Source organism: Rhipicephalus microplus, chromosome 2 (assembly GCF_043290135.1).
Source record: "Rhipicephalus microplus isolate Deutch F79 chromosome 2, USDA_Rmic, whole genome shotgun sequence".
Lineage (NCBI taxonomy): Eukaryota > Metazoa > Arthropoda > Arachnida > Ixodida > Ixodidae > Rhipicephalus > Rhipicephalus microplus.
In genome coordinates this window covers 187,876,458-187,898,691 of record NC_134701.1, presented here as the reverse complement: position 1 = coordinate 187,898,691, position 22,234 = coordinate 187,876,458, and the positions used below count along the sequence as shown (strand labels likewise).

At 47.8% G+C, this 22,234-nt stretch overlaps 2 protein-coding genes across 2 annotated transcripts in view; one reads left to right on the top strand and one right to left on the bottom strand.

Annotated features, from left to right (window-relative positions):
• Positions 1 to 22,234, top strand: part of LOC119169646 (uncharacterized) — a 375,903-nt gene that overhangs the window by 157,091 nt on the left and 196,578 nt on the right. The gene's annotated exons all lie outside the window — the stretch shown is intronic.
• Positions 3,020 to 22,234, bottom strand: part of LOC119169645 (paired box protein Pax-6) — a 59,294-nt gene continuing 40,079 nt past the window's right edge. Inside the window, 5 exon segments of the mRNA XM_075882716.1 lie at positions 3,020 to 3,306; positions 3,942 to 4,437; positions 7,634 to 7,716; positions 9,144 to 9,269; positions 21,146 to 21,401. Of these exon segments, the coding sequence (XP_075738831.1) occupies positions 3,149 to 3,306; positions 3,942 to 4,437; positions 7,634 to 7,716; positions 9,144 to 9,269; positions 21,146 to 21,401 (1,119 nt within the window). The 3' untranslated portion in view covers positions 3,020 to 3,148.

Genomic DNA, 22,234 nt, shown 5'->3' with positions numbered 1-22,234 from the left:
CACTAAAGCGTTCGCGTCAGAAAGCGCACCACGTGACCGCAGCACGGGAGAACTTGTTTCACCAGTCTCTTTCATTCTTTCACTCAAAACACACAGTGAGCGCGCGCACACACAAATGCGCACTCAAGCAAACACCATCGAGTTCCATGTGCGTATGTCTCTGCACACCTCCGATTCACGGCTTGAGGTACACGCGGCTCTAGATTAAAAACAAAAACAAAATAAAAACGTGCAGTTTGACTTGTTTCACCCACCGACTCGTCACCTGAGAACGTACACCATGGATGCCGGGCTATCGTTGCTGCACTCGTAAATAGGTCCGGCTTCAAGCATGCTTCCTGGTTTAACCAGGAAGCATGAACATTTTCATCCAGTTTCCTACGTATAGCCAGAACTTTATCAGCGATCCGATTAAAAGCATGCCTCAGTGGTTCTTACTCTTCTAGCTGTTGCTCTGCAATTATTCTATATAACATTTTCGTTATACGTTCCGATCAGGGTAATCATTTGATACAGTCTACATTGATAACTTCAAGAACAATTTTAAGGTAGTCATGGAACATTTCAAGAATCGGCTGAAAGACATCGGCTATATGGCACATGGCGCCACCTCATATAAAATATGGGAAAAAATAATAAAGCGTATTTTAGCGCTATGAGTCGTGAACGTACAACAAACAGAAATTCATTTCCATTATGCGCATGGAAAGCACTTCAGGTATACGTTTTGCTGCTAGCAGGCGATATCCCCATGGATTTTTTAAGCCTTTTTCGCAGACGCCATCTTTTTATGTTCAATAGAAAAGTCTGGATATGGTTTCTTCATTTTGTTACTTCAATGCTATCGTTTTGAAGCTGTCGCTTTCGCCATCTTCATCCAAATCGGAACGGGATTTAAGATGACCGCCCTCTGTTTAACAGCCTATTCAGCCGCCTATGGCAAGTTTGTTAAAACATGACTTTGGATTGCTTCCCCATGCTTGAGGACAAATTAGAGAAATGGGAGTGCCGTCTCAGTTGGTGAATGTTTTCGGAACATTCACCAACTGAGACGGATATGTCAGATATGCAACTTTTTTTTTCTTTGTAGGATTGTATATATTGAGAAAGCATTGTACTGATTCAAGTCCGAAGTTAAGCTTTTAAAACGCGGGAAAAAAACGTGAGGTGAAAAAATTCCACATTAGAATCACGGGTTTTGTGTGCCGTTAGAAGGCAGGAGCCGACCAACGCACGTACACAAAATGAGATGCATAATTACAAAACTTTCCTCTTTAGACCTGTCTTTTTTAATGTCTCAATTCCCGACTTGGCACAAGGGCAGACGCTTATTTATGTACTATAAGTTGATGATCACGTGGTCATATTATTTCAAACATAATCTGATCTGATGACTCGACTTTTCATATCTATCCGCTTATGCCAAAACCTAATTTGGACATATTTCTTATCTGTTACGCACTGATGAGCAATAAGCGTGTGCTTACAAAATGTGTTGCACCTTTCACAATTATGGCAGCAACACGTATATTTCCTCGTTTATAGATTTTTCGAATACGACGACATCGCTTGCTAAACAATAGCCCATGGCATAAGTTCTAATTTTATACGTTAGCAGTTATCCTATACTTTTTTACTTCGGTTGCTTTTTCTCTTTTTGAGGATATGAAAACACTACTTCAGAAGACCTATATGTATGGGCCTAACCATACATATCCTTGCGAATGACATTTACACAAAAACAGAACGCCAGCAAGTGTGTTACGAGCACGGAGATGTCCACATTCCGCTGTCTCGAGCGTCATTAAGAGAATCTATTTAGAATGCCCTTCATTCAAATGTATCATGCAAACATGCGAAAAATTCACGAGTGTAGAATCTCTTCAATCCTGTTGTTTCTTTAGATGGCTACAAGCTGCTCACACCATCACTCCGCAATCACGGGCTCCCGCGTCAAATGTAAAAAATACACCGCCTAATTTTCATATCCTTATTTCACCCAACATCAAGTCCACGGCGCTAAACGGCAGTTGAAGCGTCACTGCAGTGCGACATCTCGATGTGCGACGAGTCGGTGCGCTCGACGTCTCGACGTCGTTCGTCAGGCGGATCACACATAAAAACTGCGCAAAGCACACGCACATTTATCACTCCGTGGCTCTCTTCACAGTCGGCCCAATACATATAGTTTCACAGCACATGAGAAGTTCAGGCGGCGATCACATCCTGAGCTGTTGTGTAGCAGTCTTCTAGTGAAGTCTTGCCTGTCCGTGGAATGGTGGCGGATGCCAGTGAGAACCGCCCAGACTCTGCGGCTTTATACTGTTCGTCCTCTTGAGGCGACCATGGTTGAGCGTGCAGAGGTGGCTCACAGAAAAACCTCACGTCTGAGTTGGAGCACAGCTCGGCAGCGCATGTAGGAAAGGGAGGGATGGGGGAAGCGTGTGAACAAAAGCGAGGGCCCGATTGTGGTTGGACGGACGCAACGTGGTATTATAGATACATCACGCACGTATATATAGTCCACGGCGGTTATGGTTCACTTAAAAACTCTATACTTTGATTTATCTGTTGTCCGTGAAAAACCGACGAAGGAGGCGGGTATACAGAAAGTTACGACCTTCATCTGAAGTGCCCCACCTTTTGAAGTTTCTTTATCTCTTGATGTCGGCTTCGCTCAAATGGAGGTTCAAAGGTGCCTCACGTACCTCCACAAAGTGACTACACAATCTCTCGTCATCATCCGGAAGGCGTTCAACTGTCAAAATATACCCCCCCCCCCTCAACATTTCTTTGGAGTATTCCAGGTTTTGCTTGCCTCGTGCCGCAATAAGCATTCGACGAACACAAACCCCCTTTTAAGATTATGAATTCAAGCTGAAGTTTATGTTTTGCAACCGTTACTAATTTGGGGAGGCGCTTGATCTTTTGCGGAAGCAAAGTCGCGGCGCAACAAGGCACGAGAGAGCACCTCTTTCTCTCTCTCTCTCTCTCTCTCTCTCTCTCTCTCTCTCTCTCTCTCTCTCTATGACCTCACTTCCAGGAGGCGATCGCGGTGCCGAACTGTGCTTCACGCCTAGTTCAGAACTCTGTTTCTGTTGGCCGATGATGATCGTGATGGTGGAGTGTTACAGCGTCCCGGTCGTCATCAGAAGTATCCCAGTCGCTGGGGCATTCGCCCGTTCGCCTCCGCCGCAGAGTCAGGCGGCGCCTACTGGATCCGCGGCCAGTAACTGGACGCCAGGTGGTCGCCGCTGTTGTGGCCGGGCACTTGCACGGGCACCGACACGCCCGGAGAGATGAGCCCTGCGAACGACGAGCACGTCGACTTCTGAGTTCTAGTTTATTGAACCACGTGGCACGATAAATATGAGTCATATTACGCGATTCTGCGCGAAGGGAAAGAAAGCTGCATTTCTCAGCTTGCCTGGTCCCCTCACCCGAAAAAAAAATTGTATATAATTTTATAACTTTGATAGTTCGTATCTCATGAATAAACCCGGGAAGCGTTTGTGTTGTACAATAACACTGCGAAGTTGGAAGGCACGAATTCCATTCCCAGCCACGGTGGCCTTACGCATGTAAATAGAAGTAGAACGTCAGCACAACTTGGTGTTTAGTTATATTTAGACGGGTGACGTAGTACACGCCGTGATCAATATTATTCCCTATAGTTACTTGCTACGGCTTACGTCCCAACCATTTCGTGGTTCTGGCGCATAGGGCCCTAGATATATGTATATTTATTATTAACGATAATCAGTTACTAATTTCACCTGTTTTCGTTTAGTAAAAACTTTTCAAATATACCCTGTAAAACACCTAGCAGAATGTTACTCCAGTGAAACGAGGTGAGAGTATACTCTACACGTTAAGAACTATCTATCGGCTCCCGATAACGCCCCTAAATGTGTGCCCACTCGAGAGCATTGGATGCTCACCCGTAGATCCACCTCCAGCGAGCTGAGCGTTGAGGTGCGAAGGCCTGGACGGGTAGGGTCCCGTGATTGAGTCGTAGGGAGACCTCGCTGCGGTCGCTGCGCCTCCCGACGGCCCCAGCACGCAAGGCGCGTACGGCGACGTGGGCGGCACCGTCGCCGAGCCGTGGTGCGACTGCTGATGTTGCTGTTGCTGGTGGTGCTGCTGTTGTTGCTGAAGGCACGACGCTGCCGCCGCAGCCGCCGCCGCAGCGGCAGCGTAGCCCGTGGCCGGCGATCCGCTGCCGTACACGTCCGGCACGACGCCGCCGGTGCCCCCCGCGCACCCCGACGGCGCGTGCAGGGACGGGTAGAGCGGACTCGCGTAGCCGGGACTCGGTCGTGGAGGACTGCAGCCGGTGCCGAGACCAGTCGCGCCGCCGCCGCTGCCTCCGTCGCGTCGCTGGCTGCGTAGCTTTTCCTCGCGCCGCCACTTCGCCCGGCGGTTGGAGAACCAGACCTGAGTGCGCGGAGAGGAAAAAAAGAACAATAAAGCGGCGTCCGGACTGCTTGCGGATTACGTCAAGCTATTGCAGACGGTTCGTTTAACGCGGACTTTTATTATTATTTTTTCCCTTCCTTGTCGTCTATACGAAGCTTCGCTCGCACTGTTCTTGTTGTGACAGGATGTGCACGCGTACATCCAACGCTCGGGTGCGGGGCAACGAACTTAGTTTTCATTCCTTTGTGAGTGTTATCTCATTTTCTTCTCTCTAAGGGTGCGGCCGGAGCGTATATATTGGTGGCAGTAATACACGCCCACATAGCGACATTGCCGGCAGTACTGACAACTCATGCCGAAGAGTGGGCTGACCTGACTGTTTTGTCATGAAGTAATGAAAGTTTAGACCTCTTGATTGAAACTGATCCCGCAAGAATCGACGTTATATATACTTTAGGTGAGCGCACAAAACGAGCTACGAACCACAGCAGATCAAAACGGGAATTCACAAGCGTTCACTTGTGGTCTGTTTCATAGTGAAACGAGCCAACCGTTGTCTGCCGGCCATTTATTAAGGTCACGAGAACTGTCGCTACTTTTCAGGCTGTCCTCTCCAGCACGGCACGGCCCACATGTTTTTCGAAAGGCATCGGGGCGTCTTAATCCTCAAATCTTACAACCAAAGCTTTCTTCCGTGCATCATGTTTTTTTTTTTTTAAGATGATGCACCCGCTTGTCTCGTCGGGCATATAAGCTATATATAACACGGAAAAAGGTTAAACTATTAATTGGAGCAAATAATGAAGAACATGTTACGGGCAGTTGAGAGTATACGTTCGTTAAAGTGTCTCAAAGAAGGCTCATCGTACGTAGAATGTCTGAGAATTCAGCAATGGTAGAGTTAAAGGATACATTCAAGAAAAAAAAATGAAGCTTAAATTGCTGCGAGAGAATGAAGGTGGCTTAATCGAAGTTAATCAATTCAAGAAACAACCTAACTCAGCTCCGAGACCACATGGTTTTGTATGGGAGTTATGCATTGAGCCTTGATACACAAGGGGAAAACACTATATCGCCCGGCCATTTTGAAGGTCCCTTCGCACACGCCGTCAAGCTGCCAGCAGTTCGGCGTGCAAGAGGAGATCGGGAGGTCTCTATAGACATGCAAGTTGCCGTACGGATCTCGGACGAAGTGCGTGTGTGGACGAAGTTTTTTGTGCGTGCGGCGAGCGTGAGGACCTCCAATATGACGACTTCGACACTAGCGATCCTCGCGGATGACGTCAAGTGCAGATTATCATCAATTCGCACGTTGACATCAATTTAGTACTGTGGCTTTATATGCAATCATAGCGGCCTCACAAGGTATACAATAAGCGATAATCTGGTGCAGTTCACATAGCAGTTGCACAGTGGACAGCTCTAAAGCCGACCTTATCTGCAGGTGGGCCATCAAAACAGCTGCGCGCATCCATTCCATAATGGGTCTTTATAAATCACGACAATAGAAATACTCAATCTGGATGGGGTAGCAAGCGCTTATAGGACGCAGATATGAACAAAAAAAAAGAGAAAGAAAGGAGGTCTGGATGAGAACTATATATACGTGAAGAGAAAGCAGGCCAAACAAACACTCGATCTATCGCGGACCATGCGCGTAGAGTAAATCTCCGCGTATATTCAATAAGCGAACCTTCTTCCCTCGTGCCTCACATCGAACGTCTGTTGAGTTCGTCATCACCCTGCTTTTTTTTTCTTTCCTCCGCGGCGCGGACCGATCCCGGCTCTTCTGTCGTTCGAAAATGGTTTCCGCCGCTCGTGGTGGCGCGTGCCTTTGTTTGGAGCACGTGCTCGCATTCGTCGATGGCTTTCCGCGACGACGAGCAGCACCAGCGCCGCCGCATCGCTGCACCAACTCAATGGCCTCGCCACGACGCCCCATGCGGGGGAGGGTGTTTCCCCCCTTTATTTCTTCCCGCACGAACAAGTTATTCGCGCGTGCGCGTCTCTTGCACACGAGTTATGCGTACATACGCCGAGCCTCAGCGTAATACGTTTTTGCTTCCTTGTGCCTATACACATCTTTACTTTCTTCCCTCACTTTTCGATGCGGAAAAGCGAACAATGTTTTTATGGGCCAACAGTCATAACTGCGCTCATTAGGCACGGCAATGCGCTTCGGAGGTGACCCTGGAGCGCGCCGCGCGCCATGATGTCCAACTCGACTGTGAGAGAGAGGGAGGGTTGAGCTTCTGCGTGCCAGTTACGAGCTCGATTGTGCGTTCAGAATCAGTGCGTGCGAGTTCATGCGTGTGATGAAAAGAGCTGAAGGTCGTCTCTACAGCTGAACCCTATGCCTTTGTTCGCACAGACTGCGTTGGTGAGGAATTCATTTTCTGATTAAACTGCTGCGTTCGCCTCAAAATCCGCATTTGTGCGCTCTGTGTGTAGCGCGTGTAGCGTTTCATTGCAAGTACCCGGTAGGATAGCAGTACTCTTTGTTATCAAGTCTCTCTCTCGCTCGCCTCCTTGAACATTCTGTATCAAACCGTGCGCCTCTGAAAATCATCTGAAACATTGAACTGCACGGTTTTAAAAGTACCGACAAAAGCCTATACTTCTGCAGTCGCATAATAAAGTTTAGGTGAAACGCTGTCATTCAATAATCGTACGAAACTACAAATTGCTCCTGTGGCTCGTTGGCCGCGAAAGGAAAGTAAAATGTGTCATCCCCAAAAAGGCGTATTATGTAGCATAGCATTTACGAGATTCCACTGTTTACAGCGCGGTATGGCGTAAATAATCGCCATGTCTGGTTGTAGTGGTTTAGATGATGGCCAGAAGATAGCGTCCCGGAGTAACGTAAGGAAGATAAGGTCCTGTATAGATAGCGTCCCGAAATAACATCGTGGTGATAACGTCACGCCGTAAGCATCATTGACAAAGCCCACATGACATGTCACATTGGAGAGCTCCAGTTTACGGTCGGCCTTCTGGCGTCATTCACCCGACTATATTAGATGCTCAGCATACGTGCTATAGTTGCACACAGTTTATATAAGCGTAGAAAATGTGGCCAGCGTGACAGGAAACCGCGAACCCAGAGGAAGAACGCCATGACCGCCGAGCGCATGCATGCGTAAAACAGCAAGAGTGTGACAGAGAGAAAGAGATAGAGCAGAGGGCAGTGCATGCCGAAGCCTGCAGTGCTCACCTGAATACGTGCCTCGGGCAGGTCGATCTTGGCGGCTAGCCTTTCCCGCGCGAACACGTCCGGGTAGTGGGTGCGCTCGAACTCTGCACACACGTTTAAAGGCACAGCATCAGGAACAGTGTCAATTGCATTGCGGGCGTTTTCAATTGCATTATCATTGTGTCACTGAAGTTGTGTACACTCTCAATCGGGTCCTGCATAAAATGCTGGCTATATCCAGGAGACCACACCAGAAATGTCTGGGTTCCTGGCTATATCCAGTAGTTTAAGCTGGACCTGATTAATGCATATGGAACGCATCATTCGTGTTTTGAGTTTACTGTGAGAACGTTTCGTGTATATGTGTGTTTATGTGTCATTTTTTTCATGTCTTGCGGTTTGTGTGTTTATTGTGTGGTGTTCTGGACGCCTTCGAGAAGTAAGGAGTATCCGGCGCCTTATTTGTGCGCCAACATATCCTCACCTCATATCAATAATGAAAAAAAAGTGGGCGTGATATGTATAGCTTGTGTCCTTCGTTCTTTAATTATCTTTTTGTGTGTGTTGTGTGTTTGGTACGAGCACCGAGTGGCACTTGTTCCTCTTCCAAACATATCCGGTCCAGCACTTGGCTTCGGTTTTAAGAATATTCATATTCTAAAAAAAAAACAAAAACCAATGGTTGTGTTTCAAGTCATATTAAATGCATGTGATATCGGAGCTTAAACTGACTCAATATAAGGACCAAGCAAGTGTTAGGATTATTATTAAAAATTAGTATTTGTATTCATTGAAATATTTCGAGCAGTTCGGATCGCTATGGCCCCTGGTGGTTCAGGTCTCGGAGACCACGCCCTTGTTTCGGCATGGCCTCCGAAACTACATGAGGTTACGTGACATTCTTAAACTCCGAGGTTCATTCGTTAAAAAAAGCGAAATGAAAACAAGTAGAGCTGCTCTGTACTTTTCTGCGAGTTTGAAAACGAATATTTCTCACGACTGCAGTTTTTTTTATATTTTTCTTCGTGGTTTGCATCAAGTTGACTTACATTTGCAAATTCTCAGTGGCTTTATTTCATTCAATGCTGAACGCACGCTAAAAGCGAATGTTTAAAATACTGATTAACGCAAGTAGGCACTTACTACGGTTGACGCAGTTCGTATCCGCAAACAGACAACAAAGGTGTACTAACTGCCACAAACTAAATTGAAGGGCTGTGGTCGCACTAAACTGGCATGTTTGGTATATAGCACGAGAATGACGAAGACTTACTAAAGCAAAAGGGACACGGACGAGCACTGTGTTACAGCTGGTCAGAGCACTGTGTTCAAGAAATATATTGAAATATAAAGCGCTTGTTCGTGTTCTTGCAGTTCTACTGCATCTTCGTCGGTTTCATGATTTACCACAACATGCTACAATGGCCCAGCTTTCTATGCTACAGTGCATACTAAAGTAATATAATAGGATACAAGGACACAAACAATCTCAATTGACCTAAATATCCTTTCAATGTAAATTGTGGCTCACCTTTTTCTAGCGCCTCTATCTGTTCCATGGAAAAAGAGGTTCGGTTCCGCTGAAGTTTGCGCTTGAGCCGCAAACGCGCCGCCGCATCGTCATCGCCGCTCTCTTGGGACTCCGGGTCCAGCTCAGCTGCATTATAGGAAAGAGGAAGAAGCTCGTTCATTTATTCTACGACTCCTAGCCGTCACCCAATAACCATCCGTTCCCTACATATACTTTGCAGTGAATTCCCAGTTTAAGCGAAGGGCGAACACACTTTGAATTTGCGATTAAAACCACTATATCCGCCGGTTCTCCCGGCTTGTTTGTGAAACTGCTTGCGACACAAAGTGTGGCATGCTTTGTGTGCCGTTGCTCTTCGGGGTCTCTAATTATTAAAATTGCATAGCCAGATTGTCGTTCATGTATTATTACAGCTACGGAAGCTACTTCGATAAGTTAAGCGCAAACAATGGTTTAACATCTATTGCTGAGGTTGAGCAAAAACGCAATGGACGGTCGTACGGATAGCAATCGCTTTGCAGAAACTGTAGCCATGAACTTTCGTTGCGATATACATAAGGCGTATAAGGCAACAAAACTTGCAACAAAATGAGAACAATGTTTCGAAAGGTTGCTCACGATGAAGTCAAAACGAAGGAATGGAAAACGTGGTTTGTGCGTGTGAAGAAGCTAACATCTAAGCGGTTACGCAGAGGAGTGCTCAACGATATCTAACATAATAGAATATACATGTACATACAACCTGCCAATCCCGTCCGTAGTTGCCGCGAACTTACTTTCAGGATAGTTTATAGACACCGTTTCAGAGATCCCCTTAAGCCTCCTGACGTGCTTACGAACAATTCCGGTAAATTAGCAGTGAGACAAATAAACAAATGCAACCAAAGAAGAAACAACTAATTATTGAAGAAATCCACAAAATGAGAACGGCATGCCGAATGAGAATACGCCACTATTTTGAAGAAGAAATAAAAAATGACAAGTTAATTAAGGCTCAACTCAACCTTTTAAGCGCCGAAAAGCTGAAAATTAAGCAGGAACTAAACCCCCTTTTCTGATGCGCTGCATAACTGTGGACGAATGCGCCCGCACGTTTATTAAGGCGAAAGCTTTATATGGCCCACCCAACGTGAAATTTGACCGTCGGTGTCACACGTCGCGACGGCGGGCACGAGTCATGCAAAAAATCCCCACGAGATGACGCCACCATATGAGATCACAGTGACACCACAGATAGCCGTATTTGTGACGTCATTAGGACTTCACGTGACGTTGTAGACCGCTCGAAGGTGGACGGAGACAATGCAAAGCCAGGCTTCTGATCTTGGAGGCAGTGCGAAACCACGTTGTGTGCAGGAAGCTTTCGAAGAGTGGCGGGGAAGCATCGGTTGAATGGCTGACGGGAAAAAGAAGATGACTGACACCTTCGAGGGGTTTTAGGTGAATGCATATAGGACCATGCATGTGAATTTTTGAATGAACAATACTTAGGTCTTATGGAGACGAGCACCCTTCTATATATTGCACAGCTGTTTTGTCAGACATGACACTTTTTGAGGTAATTAGTAATTGCTCATACTGCCTTGGGTGCTAACGAAGCTGCTAAAAACCAACATTAAACACTTAATTCAGCTCCGCACGATTCTAGAACACAATATAATCCCGCTTTTCTAATGCTCCCGCTATGTGACTTTACCGGTCGCTGACTGACGCCTTCCAGTTACCGTTATTAAAAATAATTCTCGTATTAAATAATTAACGTGATTTGGTGAACTAAAAACGAATATTAACGTAACCAATATTTCAGTAAGAGGAATCATACTCGCCGTTCAGAAAAATAGAAGTTTTGTTGTCAGAGCATTCCCTCCAGCTATATTATTTGTAGAGCGACTTCTTATTACTTCTAGCCTTTATCGTCCACTGAACTTCTCGTTTAGACTTTAACTATACGAGCTCACGTCTTCATACACGTCATTCGTCTTGATAATGCACCCTACAAGACATATCTTGTGAGTTGCGTGTACGTAAGCGAATGTTGCGCGCCTGCAAAATGTTGGCAGCCTGCATGTGTGGCTTTAGGTGGTGCACTTTATGTCTTGCACAAAACCCCGTATAGTGCACAATACAATAAAAGCCAATTCTCAGGCCCGTGCTTCGGCTCATGCACCGCTGCACTGCGGCGTAGGCCCGCTTCCAGCGATTGCACCCGTGGCGACACGGCGGCAACCGCAACAGCGACTAGCACACCGCTACAACAGCCAACTGCACACGGAGTAGAAGAACACAGAAGCACAGACACCCTGTTACAGAGTTCCAGCACGTACAAGCTAGACCCCAAACATCGAGAAGGAAGGGCACACGTATATACTGCAGATAGAGAGAGAGAGAGAGAGCACATATATACTGCAGAGAGAGAGAGAGAGAGAAAGATGCGTAGGAAACGGGCGTTATCGGCTCGTTCCGCTCCAGCGCGGCCCAGGAGAGCTGCGCGTCCTTTGGCCCAATCTCGCGGGCCGATCCTCCGGCTGCGTGCGGCGGCAACCAAACGCGGCTAGCCGAGCCAAAACTCGGCCCGACCACTGCGACCGCGGCGCGAGTTGAGCGAGCCCCTCACTGCACACACACACGACACGGCCTCGGTGGCTGCGCGTCTCTTATCGGCGGTGCCGCCCGGGAGGAGAAAAACCGCCGAGCCACGCCACTCTCTCATCGGCGATGCGGAGGAGAGTGAGAGTTGGCGACGTCGTATACTCGCCCGCCTCCTTTCTTCGATAAGGGAGCCACGGATGCGCACCACTGAACTAGCGCTCTGCGATGTCTTTATAGGGGGACAGAAAAGCGAGGCGAGGAGAGGAGGGGAAGCGGCGGTGTACTGAGCTGTACACAGTCGGCGCAACTCGCGTAGAGGCTCATCTTGCCGATACTAGGGGGCGCGCATCGCTTAAAGTTCGCTGTCCATACAGTCACCGCTACAGAACGCGACAACTTCAGGTCCCGCTTAAGGTGCTAGATATAGACTGAAAACCAGACAATTTTCGTCTGGTTTCCTGGTTATAGCCAGCATTCACCAGGACCTGATTAAGAGTGTAGTTTTGATCTAGTGGTCACGCATGACTAGCGTTGAATATACGCAAGGCAATTCCAACATATACAAATAAAAATTGTATTTAAGTTCACTTATTCGACAGCGTATATACTGTGTAGCAGACTGCGTCAATCGGGCTAGACACTGGCATGCGATATCTTACTTTTGTTTCGTCAGAGACGTTTGTTAGCTACGAATTTGTAAGCAAGCTTAAAAAATGAATTTTGCTGAATTTACATGAAATTATTCCAACCTTATACCAACAAAAAATGTCATTTAACTTCGTTCTTTTGATAGCGTAGTTTGTGTTAGTATAAAGCGTAAGTTGAACCAGAAACTTGCTGGTGAGATATCTCTTCTTTTTCGGGTACAGAAAGACTGATTTCCAGCAGATGATACCTGGCATTTCTAACCTGAAAAGCATCCCCTTATTTATAAGTAATTAAAAAAACAATGAAACACGCTACTCAACTCTGATATCAGCGTTTCCCCACCTCTCTCTTTTTGTTTTGCTCATTATCATCGTCGACTCACGTCAATGCACTCTACGTGACACGTCCTCGTTTTACAGCCTCCGAGGCCAAGGGACCACCGCACCTTCGTCTCCGCTCGAATGGCTTGATGACCACGACTTTTGACAGCGAGGACGGCCAGCGGCGAAACTCAATGCGAGGTTATCGCGCCTATCGCTTTCCTGTCTCCCCGCGCCCGAGATTTCGGAGGCCTTCATTCACCTGGTTTGTTTTCCGTGAGTGCCTTCTGTGCCCGTGCACGTATATACATGAGCGTAACTTGGGTCACTTCTTTGTGTTTATTCTTTTGCCGGTGTGTAGGTTCTCATACTTGAAGTAAAAGCTATCTCAGTGAGTTTCGCGTCATGTTCTCACGGATATATTTTTTGGCCGCTTCCCAAAATGTGCTTGAAGTCGAAACCGAAAAATGTAAACGGAGTGCTAAGTGTTTCGATAACGTATAAACAGCCCCGGAAATGGCGAAGATAAGGCTAAATTTATTTTAAAGTATACACAGGCACATTGTGGAAAGCTGGAAGAGAGGGAAAACGAGACACTGTTAACCATGATAACCAGAGCTCACCGAAGCTTCAGTACCTTTATCTAAAATTGTTTAAAGACAAGTAGCATTTTTTGGAACCTGTGTACATGAGTCCACATATAATGCGCCGCGAGTGCAGTTTTAACACATTCCACAGTTCACGCCCAGAAATGGAAAGGTATCCATACGGCACGGAGAAAAAACACTCAAGTGTACAAATGGCATGCACAGTGCCGATGAAATATAGAAAAAAAATGCACGAAGAAAATTACTGCAAGACAAATGGGAGAATGGCATGAAAAAAAATTTGGTTCCAAATCTGCATGTTACAACGCAAATTCCGTCGAAAGACGATAGTCCTGCGTCTGGAAAGAGTGAACAAAACGTTTATTTGATGTTCTGCGCAAGAAAATCGGTGAATGGTATTCTGGAGGCGCTGCGTTAGAGTGCCTCGAGCGTGTAGCGGAGGCGAACGAGCGCATCGAGGCACGTTAGACACAAGCGCCATCTGGCAGTTATCTTCGAAAACGAAGGCATGCAGCCCGCGGAGAAAGATGCGCGCCAGTTTCGGAGGTGATAAGGTGTAGAACGCAAAGCGACGGGCAGGTGCCACCACCGAGACGTCGTAGCAAAGCGTTGGGAACACCTTTTTGAGCATCGCGTTGCACTGTCAGCGCAGCACGATAAACGCTACATTCTTTAGACTTACTTGTGTGTGCCTCTTCTAGTATAAAGGCAGACATACAAAACATCGAAGCGTTGTTGTGGCGCCAAAGATATGCGCAATAATTGCTTTTTAATTGACAATCGCACAAGTATGAACGCTAAACCTCGAGCAATATTGGTGGGTGCTGCGGATGGGGTGTTGACCATTTGGTGCCGTTTGAGGTATCGTAAGGGCGGACAAATAAGCAAATGTACACAGACAGACCCAAATTTTTTCGTCGAAGGAAGAAAGAGTATCGTCTTAAAAAAAACATGCTAAACAGAAGCAAGTAAAACTACGGTATTTCATTATGCCATACCGTATACTCTTACGTTGCTTGCCGGTGTATATAGTAACGGCATAATCTTCACGGTGAAAGAAACAGTGTCCCTATCGTAACTGCTCCTGGCGACGTCATGCTATCTAACAAATATAATAAAGATTGGCCATCTCGAGTGTTGGAGGGTGACATCTCGAGTTATTCCGTGAGTGTCAAGGAATATTAGAGGGAATACTCGGAGAGCAGAATAAATGACTGGAGAGTTACCATAGACAAGAACCACAGAATAACAATCGTATAGGGACAAAGCAGAAAGTTGTTTGCGTTCGCTTAGTTGTATGCTTTGTCCACGCTCGAGTGGATATGCGCTTCTTTACCTCGCGTTCAAACAGTCGTCATCCCCCTTTCGTCATGCCTTGTAATACTCATAGGTATATACTAGTATACGATCGACTGACTCCTTTTTTTGAGGGGGGGGGGGGGGGGGGGGAATGCGTGTCCACGTAATCGACAGTGCGGATAACATCGACTCGGCCATAACTCTCGCGTCTCTGAATATACAGTTTTCTATATCTGTCCGCTCGCATATATATACCCACAAATAACGACGCACAAGCGAGCTGTGCGTAGGCATGGCGCACGTTGTTGACAGGTGGGTTGTGGTGTCTCCGATCTGCGGGCACGAAATACAACTCAGGGACCGGAGGAGCGCGGGGATTTTGACGAGGGTGCGTCCCGTTTTCTGACGGACGGGCCACCCGGAGTGGCGACGCATGGCGGAAGGAGCCCAACGACGCTGTCTGCTTTCATCGCCTGCGCGTCACCTTCCGTGGGAGCCGCGCACACTGGCGCACGCACGTCCCGAACACGGGAAAGCAAACAGCCGCACAAAGCGGGTCAGAGGCGACCTCCAACGGCGCGTTTGTTCTCCCTCGTCTGATCCGAGCACGGAGGACAGTCCTCCGAATAAAGGCAGGAGAAAGACGCGCCGAGACTCTCTTTTAATCTGTTTGTGTACTGCACAACGTTTCCTTTTCTCTCTCTCTCTGTATTCATTTCGCGCCGTCTTCGTCGTCCAGCCGTTGTCATGTGGTCCGCCGTCTCCTACCCCACCCTCCCCTTTCCCGTTTACTCCCCATCTCCCAATACTCAGTGGCAGCGCGGCTCTGACGTTTCCGACGAACGCACTGCGTCTTCCACCCCGCGGATTTCCACGGCGAGACTGTCACCCCTCGACGGCAAACCATCGAGGTGCTGTATGTGCACACACGCTGACAAGGCGTCCGCGCACGTGCAGTGGGTGTCTCGCGAACATATTTGAATCACGCGTCCTGCCAAAATTGACGCAGCCGCGAAGCTTTCAGCGTCCGTCCCGAAAAAGAGCGCTTTCATAAGTGCTCGCGGAGCGTCTCGGCAGCACACTTTATACGTGCCTCGATTCGAGGTATAAAGGGCGTCCCCGAACGCAGGGGAGCCGCAATGGCGTCCCGCTGAGAACATTTGTGCGCACCTTGCGAAGTGAAGAAGACGGCGGCTACGCGAGAAGAATTCTTTTCTCAGTCTTATTCTGCGTTTTTATAACTTCTCCCCGAGAGAGCGGTTTAAACGACGGGCTTTCGAATGTGGCACGGGGACTGTGGTTTCTCTTTGAAAAGTACGCGGGACATTTTGTTTTGTTAGGAGCCAGGGTAGGCGAAGCTGGAAGCACACTCGTGATTTGAGAATAAAACGTCCTTGTGTATACGCTTGAGTGACATTTATGTGTAACCCCGCGGCGCACAGTCAAGCGCTCAGACCGCGGCTTTATTATCCGAGCGCTGCTCCGCGTGTGTCCTGCACCGCCTTTCGGGCCATCAAGGGTGGCGCGTATACACAAGCGAGGTCAATCGCGCACGCGCGCATGTGTCTGTCTCAGGTGCGCGTTTCCACATGGAGCACATAGCGGAGCTCAAAGTGAAGCCGCTTCCCGTGCAATTGCGCAAGGGCGACGAGGTTAAGTGTTGAGCGTATCGTGGAGTGAGCCAGCGCTCGAGAGGGCTCATGCACCACGGTGCGCCACTCTGCGCCTTTGCGAAAACTCATGGACCACACGTGCCCAATTTATACAACGTGGTTAAGAGTCACAGCGTAATGAATGGGGACTAAAGATTAATCTTGACTACCCGAGTTTATTTAACGCTTTCTTATTGCGCGGGTCGCACGCTATATAGAATTTAGCCATATTAATTGCGGTAACGCGTTGTAAGTTTAAAACAATACGCTCATTTCAAAGACATGTTAGGCTGATTGATTGATTGATTGATTGATATGTAGGGTTTACCGTCCCAAAACCACCATATGATTATGAGAGACGCCGTAGTGGAGGGCTCCGGAAATTTAGACCACCTGTGGTTCCCTAACGTACGCTTAAATCTAAGCACACAGGCCTACAACATTTCCGCCTCCATTGGAAATGCAGCCGCCGCAGCCGGGATTCGATCCCGCGACCTGCGGGTCAGCAGCCGAGTACCTTAGCCACTACACCACTGCGGCGGAGCGAGATATGGTATGCTGCGTGTTACCATAATATCTCACACTCACGGTCCAGCCAGTGATGCATGAAAAAGAAATTGTTACTGCACACTTTTTTTTAATTAATGAAGATTGCACTAAGCAGCGCAAGCAATTAAAGAGCGAAACTAACAATACTAATATCTAGGGTTTAACATTCAAAAGCCCGATATGATTATGACAGGCGTCCTTAAGGAGGGCGCCGGAAATATTGTCCACCTGGCGTTCTTTATCGTGCACTGACACCGCAGAGCACTTAGACCTCGTCCATGTCACCTCCATCGAAATTCGACTGACGTGGCCGGCATCGAACCCGGAACAGAACCCGAACCCGGAAGCGAACTCGGGATCGAACCTGGAACCATCGGGTCAGCAGCCGAGGAACCAATGGCCACTGATTCACCTAGGCGAACGAAACAGCGAAACTGGCGACTTTGAAGGCTTTTCTGGTTGCTTCTGTAGGATCGTTGCTAGGCTTTAGCTATAGGTTGATGTTAGGTTGTTTCTACGTCGATTCTCGGCGCAGAGAGGTTCGCGTTAAACCACAGACACGGCACGGGCGCGTCCTCGTTTACGTGTACGCCTTCCATCGCGTCAGGGTCTTCTTGTCGACCGCCGTTGCTCTAAGTGGTTATAAAAAGGAAAAGAAAAGTGCCGCTCGTAACTGTCTATCCTTACGATGACACCTCAACAGGTCAACACAGGGATGGTGTAATATGAATAAAAAGAAGAGGAAAGCATTTCCCGTTCCATAATCTCTCGTTCAACGTACTCGGGGTCTTCGGCTAGCCACCGTCTCTTCGCAGCCATTCGTTGGGCTAACAAGTGCCTGCTTCCTTTCTAGTTGAGCGTAGTGGGCTTTACCCAGTTTTTGTGGCACACAGCCGTTTATGGTGATAGTTTTTTTTTTCTTCTGATATGCCGCTTAAGTTTCGTTGGCACACACCCGTTTTGTGGGCCAAAACTGTTGCCGTCATTTTTAGCGGGCCTGAGGCGAGTTGTGCAATTTCCGTTGCGCATACCCGTTTATGATGGCGATAGTTCTTTGATACGGGGTGAACAAGAAACTATTTTAAAATACGTAACATCTTCATCTCATAACTTCTATCACTCTAATATCGAATAATACTTCACAAGATCAATCGATTATTGCCCCCAACGCGGTGGTCTAGTGCCTAATTTCCGGAGCCCTCCACTATACGGCGTCTCTCATAATCATATGGGGGTTTGGGACGTTAAACCCCACGTGTAAATCAATCATTATTGGCCAATTCTCCACAGTGGGCATGAGCCACAAGAGAAGGTAAACAAGAACAAGATTTGCTAAACAGTTTCGCTTTCAAATCTTGGCGCCTGTTCGTGCGCTTGTGTTTGCGTATACATGCGTCGATCGTGTATACGCGTATGTGCAGTGAACCAAGCAAGTATATTCTCCCTCAGTACTGAAAGCTGCCACGAATTCGGCGTGAGTTCTTGTATACGTTATCCGAATAGGGTCCTCAGTTTCGGCGACATCAATGGTCACCCCACAGCGGCCACTTTTTTTTTTTTGCTTCTACAATGCATACAGATGCGGTTAAGTCGCATTACATGGAAAGCCTTTTTGACCATGTACGGCTGCTTTTTTTTTTTCGTTTTAAAGTGCTTTTAAAACAAGAAAAAAAAAAGAACTACTTTCCCGGATTATGGTTTCGAAAAGGCTCTCGCTATTTCTTTCTGCTTTCTTTTCTTTTTTCCTCTACAATGAAATTCGGGCACATCCGAAACATTCGAAGCCAACTTTGTGAGGCTCCCATAAGTTCGCCTCGAAGTGACCATGCTGCTTATCAAGAAAGAAAAAAAAAAGCCCACAACGCCTCGAAACGGTCAAACCGGAAACGACCTGCGTATTCCCTCTCGATCGACGACCTACCGTATAATTCTTCCGAAGACGGCTGTAAATACGGCACAGACGTGTTAGTCTCTATAGCGGAGGTCTTAAAAACCGTCAAAAGGGCGAACCCATTCTCGACTTCGCCCCAGGTTTCCTTTGAGGGCAAAGTTGTAATCCTTACATGTAGTTCCCATCTTTTTAAGCCATTCATAGAAGGCTTGAACAGTAACGCTTAAGTTGGTATTATAGTTGTTGCTTTTGTTGTTATTTATTCATCTTTTTCGTTAACTTTGTCTGGGTGAAGCTGCCAGACAGACAAACCAACAGAGAATTTTATTGGGTCCTGAGAAACGCTCCTCATTCATTGAAAAAAAAAAAATCATAGCAAACTTTTTCACGCGCTAAGTACTTTGTTCGGGTGTTTTTAGCGACAAAAGACAACTTTCTATAGAAGTCGTCCGAATTAGAGTGCCAATTCACTTTAGCTGCTGCAGAAGCAATAATACTGTTCCTTGCTAATCCGATAGCTTCTTAAGGTCTATAAACAGTGGTTATATTTAACAGCGTCTTCGATCATTTTGTTTAGAGATAATTAGATTTAGAGCGAAAGCGACAGAGAGAGAGCATACAGGGTTGCCCAATCGCCTTTAGCGTGAGAAAAAGGTCATACTTGTAGCGACAGGGGCACTAAAGAAAAACTAAACACACGGGACAATAGAATGCGTTGTCTACTTCTGTTCAACTCATTCGTCGCTTCTGCGCTGCTCTTGTTCTTGAGCATACACCCATTCCAATACAACTACGGTTCGTTTAAGTATTGCTGAAAAAATAGCATTATTGGCACAGACTAGTGAGGAATTGTGACACCTATTCATCTCGATAGCTATATCGTATGCATGTATGCCCCTTTAGGTTTATCATTTTAGCGTAACCTTTAGGACTATACCTTTCCACTTTTCACTCAGGCGTGTCAGCCATATCGGCGCGTTAGCGCGGGAAAAAACAGGGTGCAGGCACGAAGAGCGCGCAGACGATCTGTTCCCGCAAAAACCGTTTCCATTCAGCATTTCGCGCCGGTGTGTGAGTACACCGTACCTTTCCGTGGTGTGCAGCGTGTAAACTGCAGATACGGTACACATTCGTGAGCAGTAAGACCTGCCTCAGTGGTCTAGTGGCTAAAATACTCGGCTGCTGACCTGCAGGTCGCGGGATCGAATCCCGTCTGCGGTGGCTGCATTTCCGACGGAGGCGGAAATGCTGTAGGCCTGTGTGCTCAGATTCGGGTGCACATTAAAGAACCTCCGGTGGTCTAAATATCCGGAGCCCTCCACTATGGCGTCTCTCATAATCATATGACGGTTATGGGACGTTAAACTTCCCATATCAATCAATCAATCAATCAATCAATCAATCGTGAGCAGTAACTCACAAGGTCCCATACGCAATCACATGACACGTAGCCGAAAGCCTTCTTCTTCTCAGTCGACGTATTCTTTCTCTCCCGGCAACCTCCGAAGGTTATTTGCACCTAACGTGGTTTTGAAGCTGCCCTAAAGACCAGGGACATTGCAAGATCTCTGCAATTTACGTGGATCAGCGCTGTCTCCTTGATTGGCGCGCCTTTCACAAAGCAACGATGTCACGCGATAACGTCGTCCTGACGTCATGGTGACGTCACAAATGTTGATTTGTGACGTCGCGATGCGTCGTACCGACGTCGCGATGGCGTCATGTGTTTAGGTCATCCCGTGGAGGTAGTTTTTGTTTCAGCACTCGTCTTGCCATCGACGGTCAATTTTCGCGTTTGATACGTCATTAAAGGATGACTGTCAGTTCAGCGTGTTGGTAATTAGGTTCATGATGAAACAAGCGCAAAAATACACACACTCAGAGAGGACACAGTTGCTAGTAAGCGCTTGTCTGTCTCCTCTCTGAGTGTGTGTGTTTTTGCGCTTGTTTCATCGTGAGTATTGAAGGCTTTCGCCTTTTAAGTGTGAATACACTTTATAAGCGACCCCAAACCATCCACCGCCGTCGGCGGCGTCCGCAGTCTTCTCTCTATCTTTAAAAGAAAGAGGACTTCGCGGGCCGCAGCGCGACGCTCAACCGAATAAGCCACGGACGCGACGCTGATAGTCCCCCTCGCCCTTCGCTCGCTCCTCCGCTCTCCTCGCTCGCTGCAGCTGCGCGCGCACCCCTCTCTCTCGCGCGCCCGCCTTCTCTCTCAGTCTCCCGTCGAGAGCGGGTCACGCGATGGATGTCCCGGAGGCAACGCTACCATCTGGATATAAGGCGCGTTACTGACACCGATATCAACGTCGCCAACGGATTTTAACTTTACTCCCCCTCATAACATCACCCCGTGCATTCGCACTTAACCATGTTCACCCTCGGGGAAACGCTTGGGAGTTTTTAAATGTTCCACCGGCAAAATGGACGCCAAGGCGACACTCACCCATGGCTTTGTTGCTCTGCACCGCGTGCAGCGTGGTCGAGGCTGCAGCGGCCGCCGCCACAGCCGCTGCCAGCGGACCCTGTGGTTGCGTGGGCGTCGGCTGCGCGGGCTGCCAGGGGCCCCAGCACGCGGCCGCTGAGGTCAGCGGGGAGGCACCGCTCAGCACGCGAAGCTTGTCGTACACGCCCTGCACGGCCGCCTGCTGCTGCTCCTTTTGCGCCGCCAGGTTGCGCAGCACCCGGTTGATGGAGGAGACCTGCGCAGTCGCCGGGAACGGATGTACGTCATCGAGGGAGATCTGGAACCTTGTGCTGTACAGAAAACGGGACTCAACGAGGCCAAAAAACATCGATTCTGAGTGTGGGGGTAGAGAATGCTGTGAGACTCGCGTGGTGTCCCTCTTTCTCGCACCGCTTTTGATCTCTTCGTTTAGGTAAAACAGTACGTAAGTCCAACGACGCCGACAGTGAGATAACAGTTGAGACCCTGATACGTCTAGACAATGACTTCAGAAAAGCGTTACTGGCTCGCCCCGATCCTGGCTTTCCTGTCGAAGCGTTGCCGTGACCTTCTAGACTGCACTTATCTATACAGAACGATGTTTTTGATCAAAGGTGTCCCACTGCAAGTCGGGCAGCGAACGCCGTGCGGAAGTTTGCATACGGCGCCAAAAAGCACGACCATATTTTCGTCTTTGCCTCGACCACTGAAGACATGCAAGGCAGCCTCCTTTACAGTGTCACTATGCCCTAGATCAAGGCTTGCTTAAAAAAATAGTTGATGCTTAACCCTTGTAAACTGAGCCATTTCAGGCGAAAGGTATTAACGCACAGAATGTTTCATTAAACCTTTGTCCGGTTATACGGTACTGCAGTGTTGACACTTCGAGGGAACGCAGATGCAACGCGTCTCCGCAGCGAATCACTTGGCGGGACGTCATTCCTGCGACACTTGCGTCCCGGTGTCTCAAGGTCAATGCGACGCGATGATCTTGACTATAGTATATTCTAGTACACTATACCTGGGCAGGCGTGACGTATTATAGCGTTCTCGTTCTAAAAAAATAACGTAGCTTGTGCTAAATCAGTC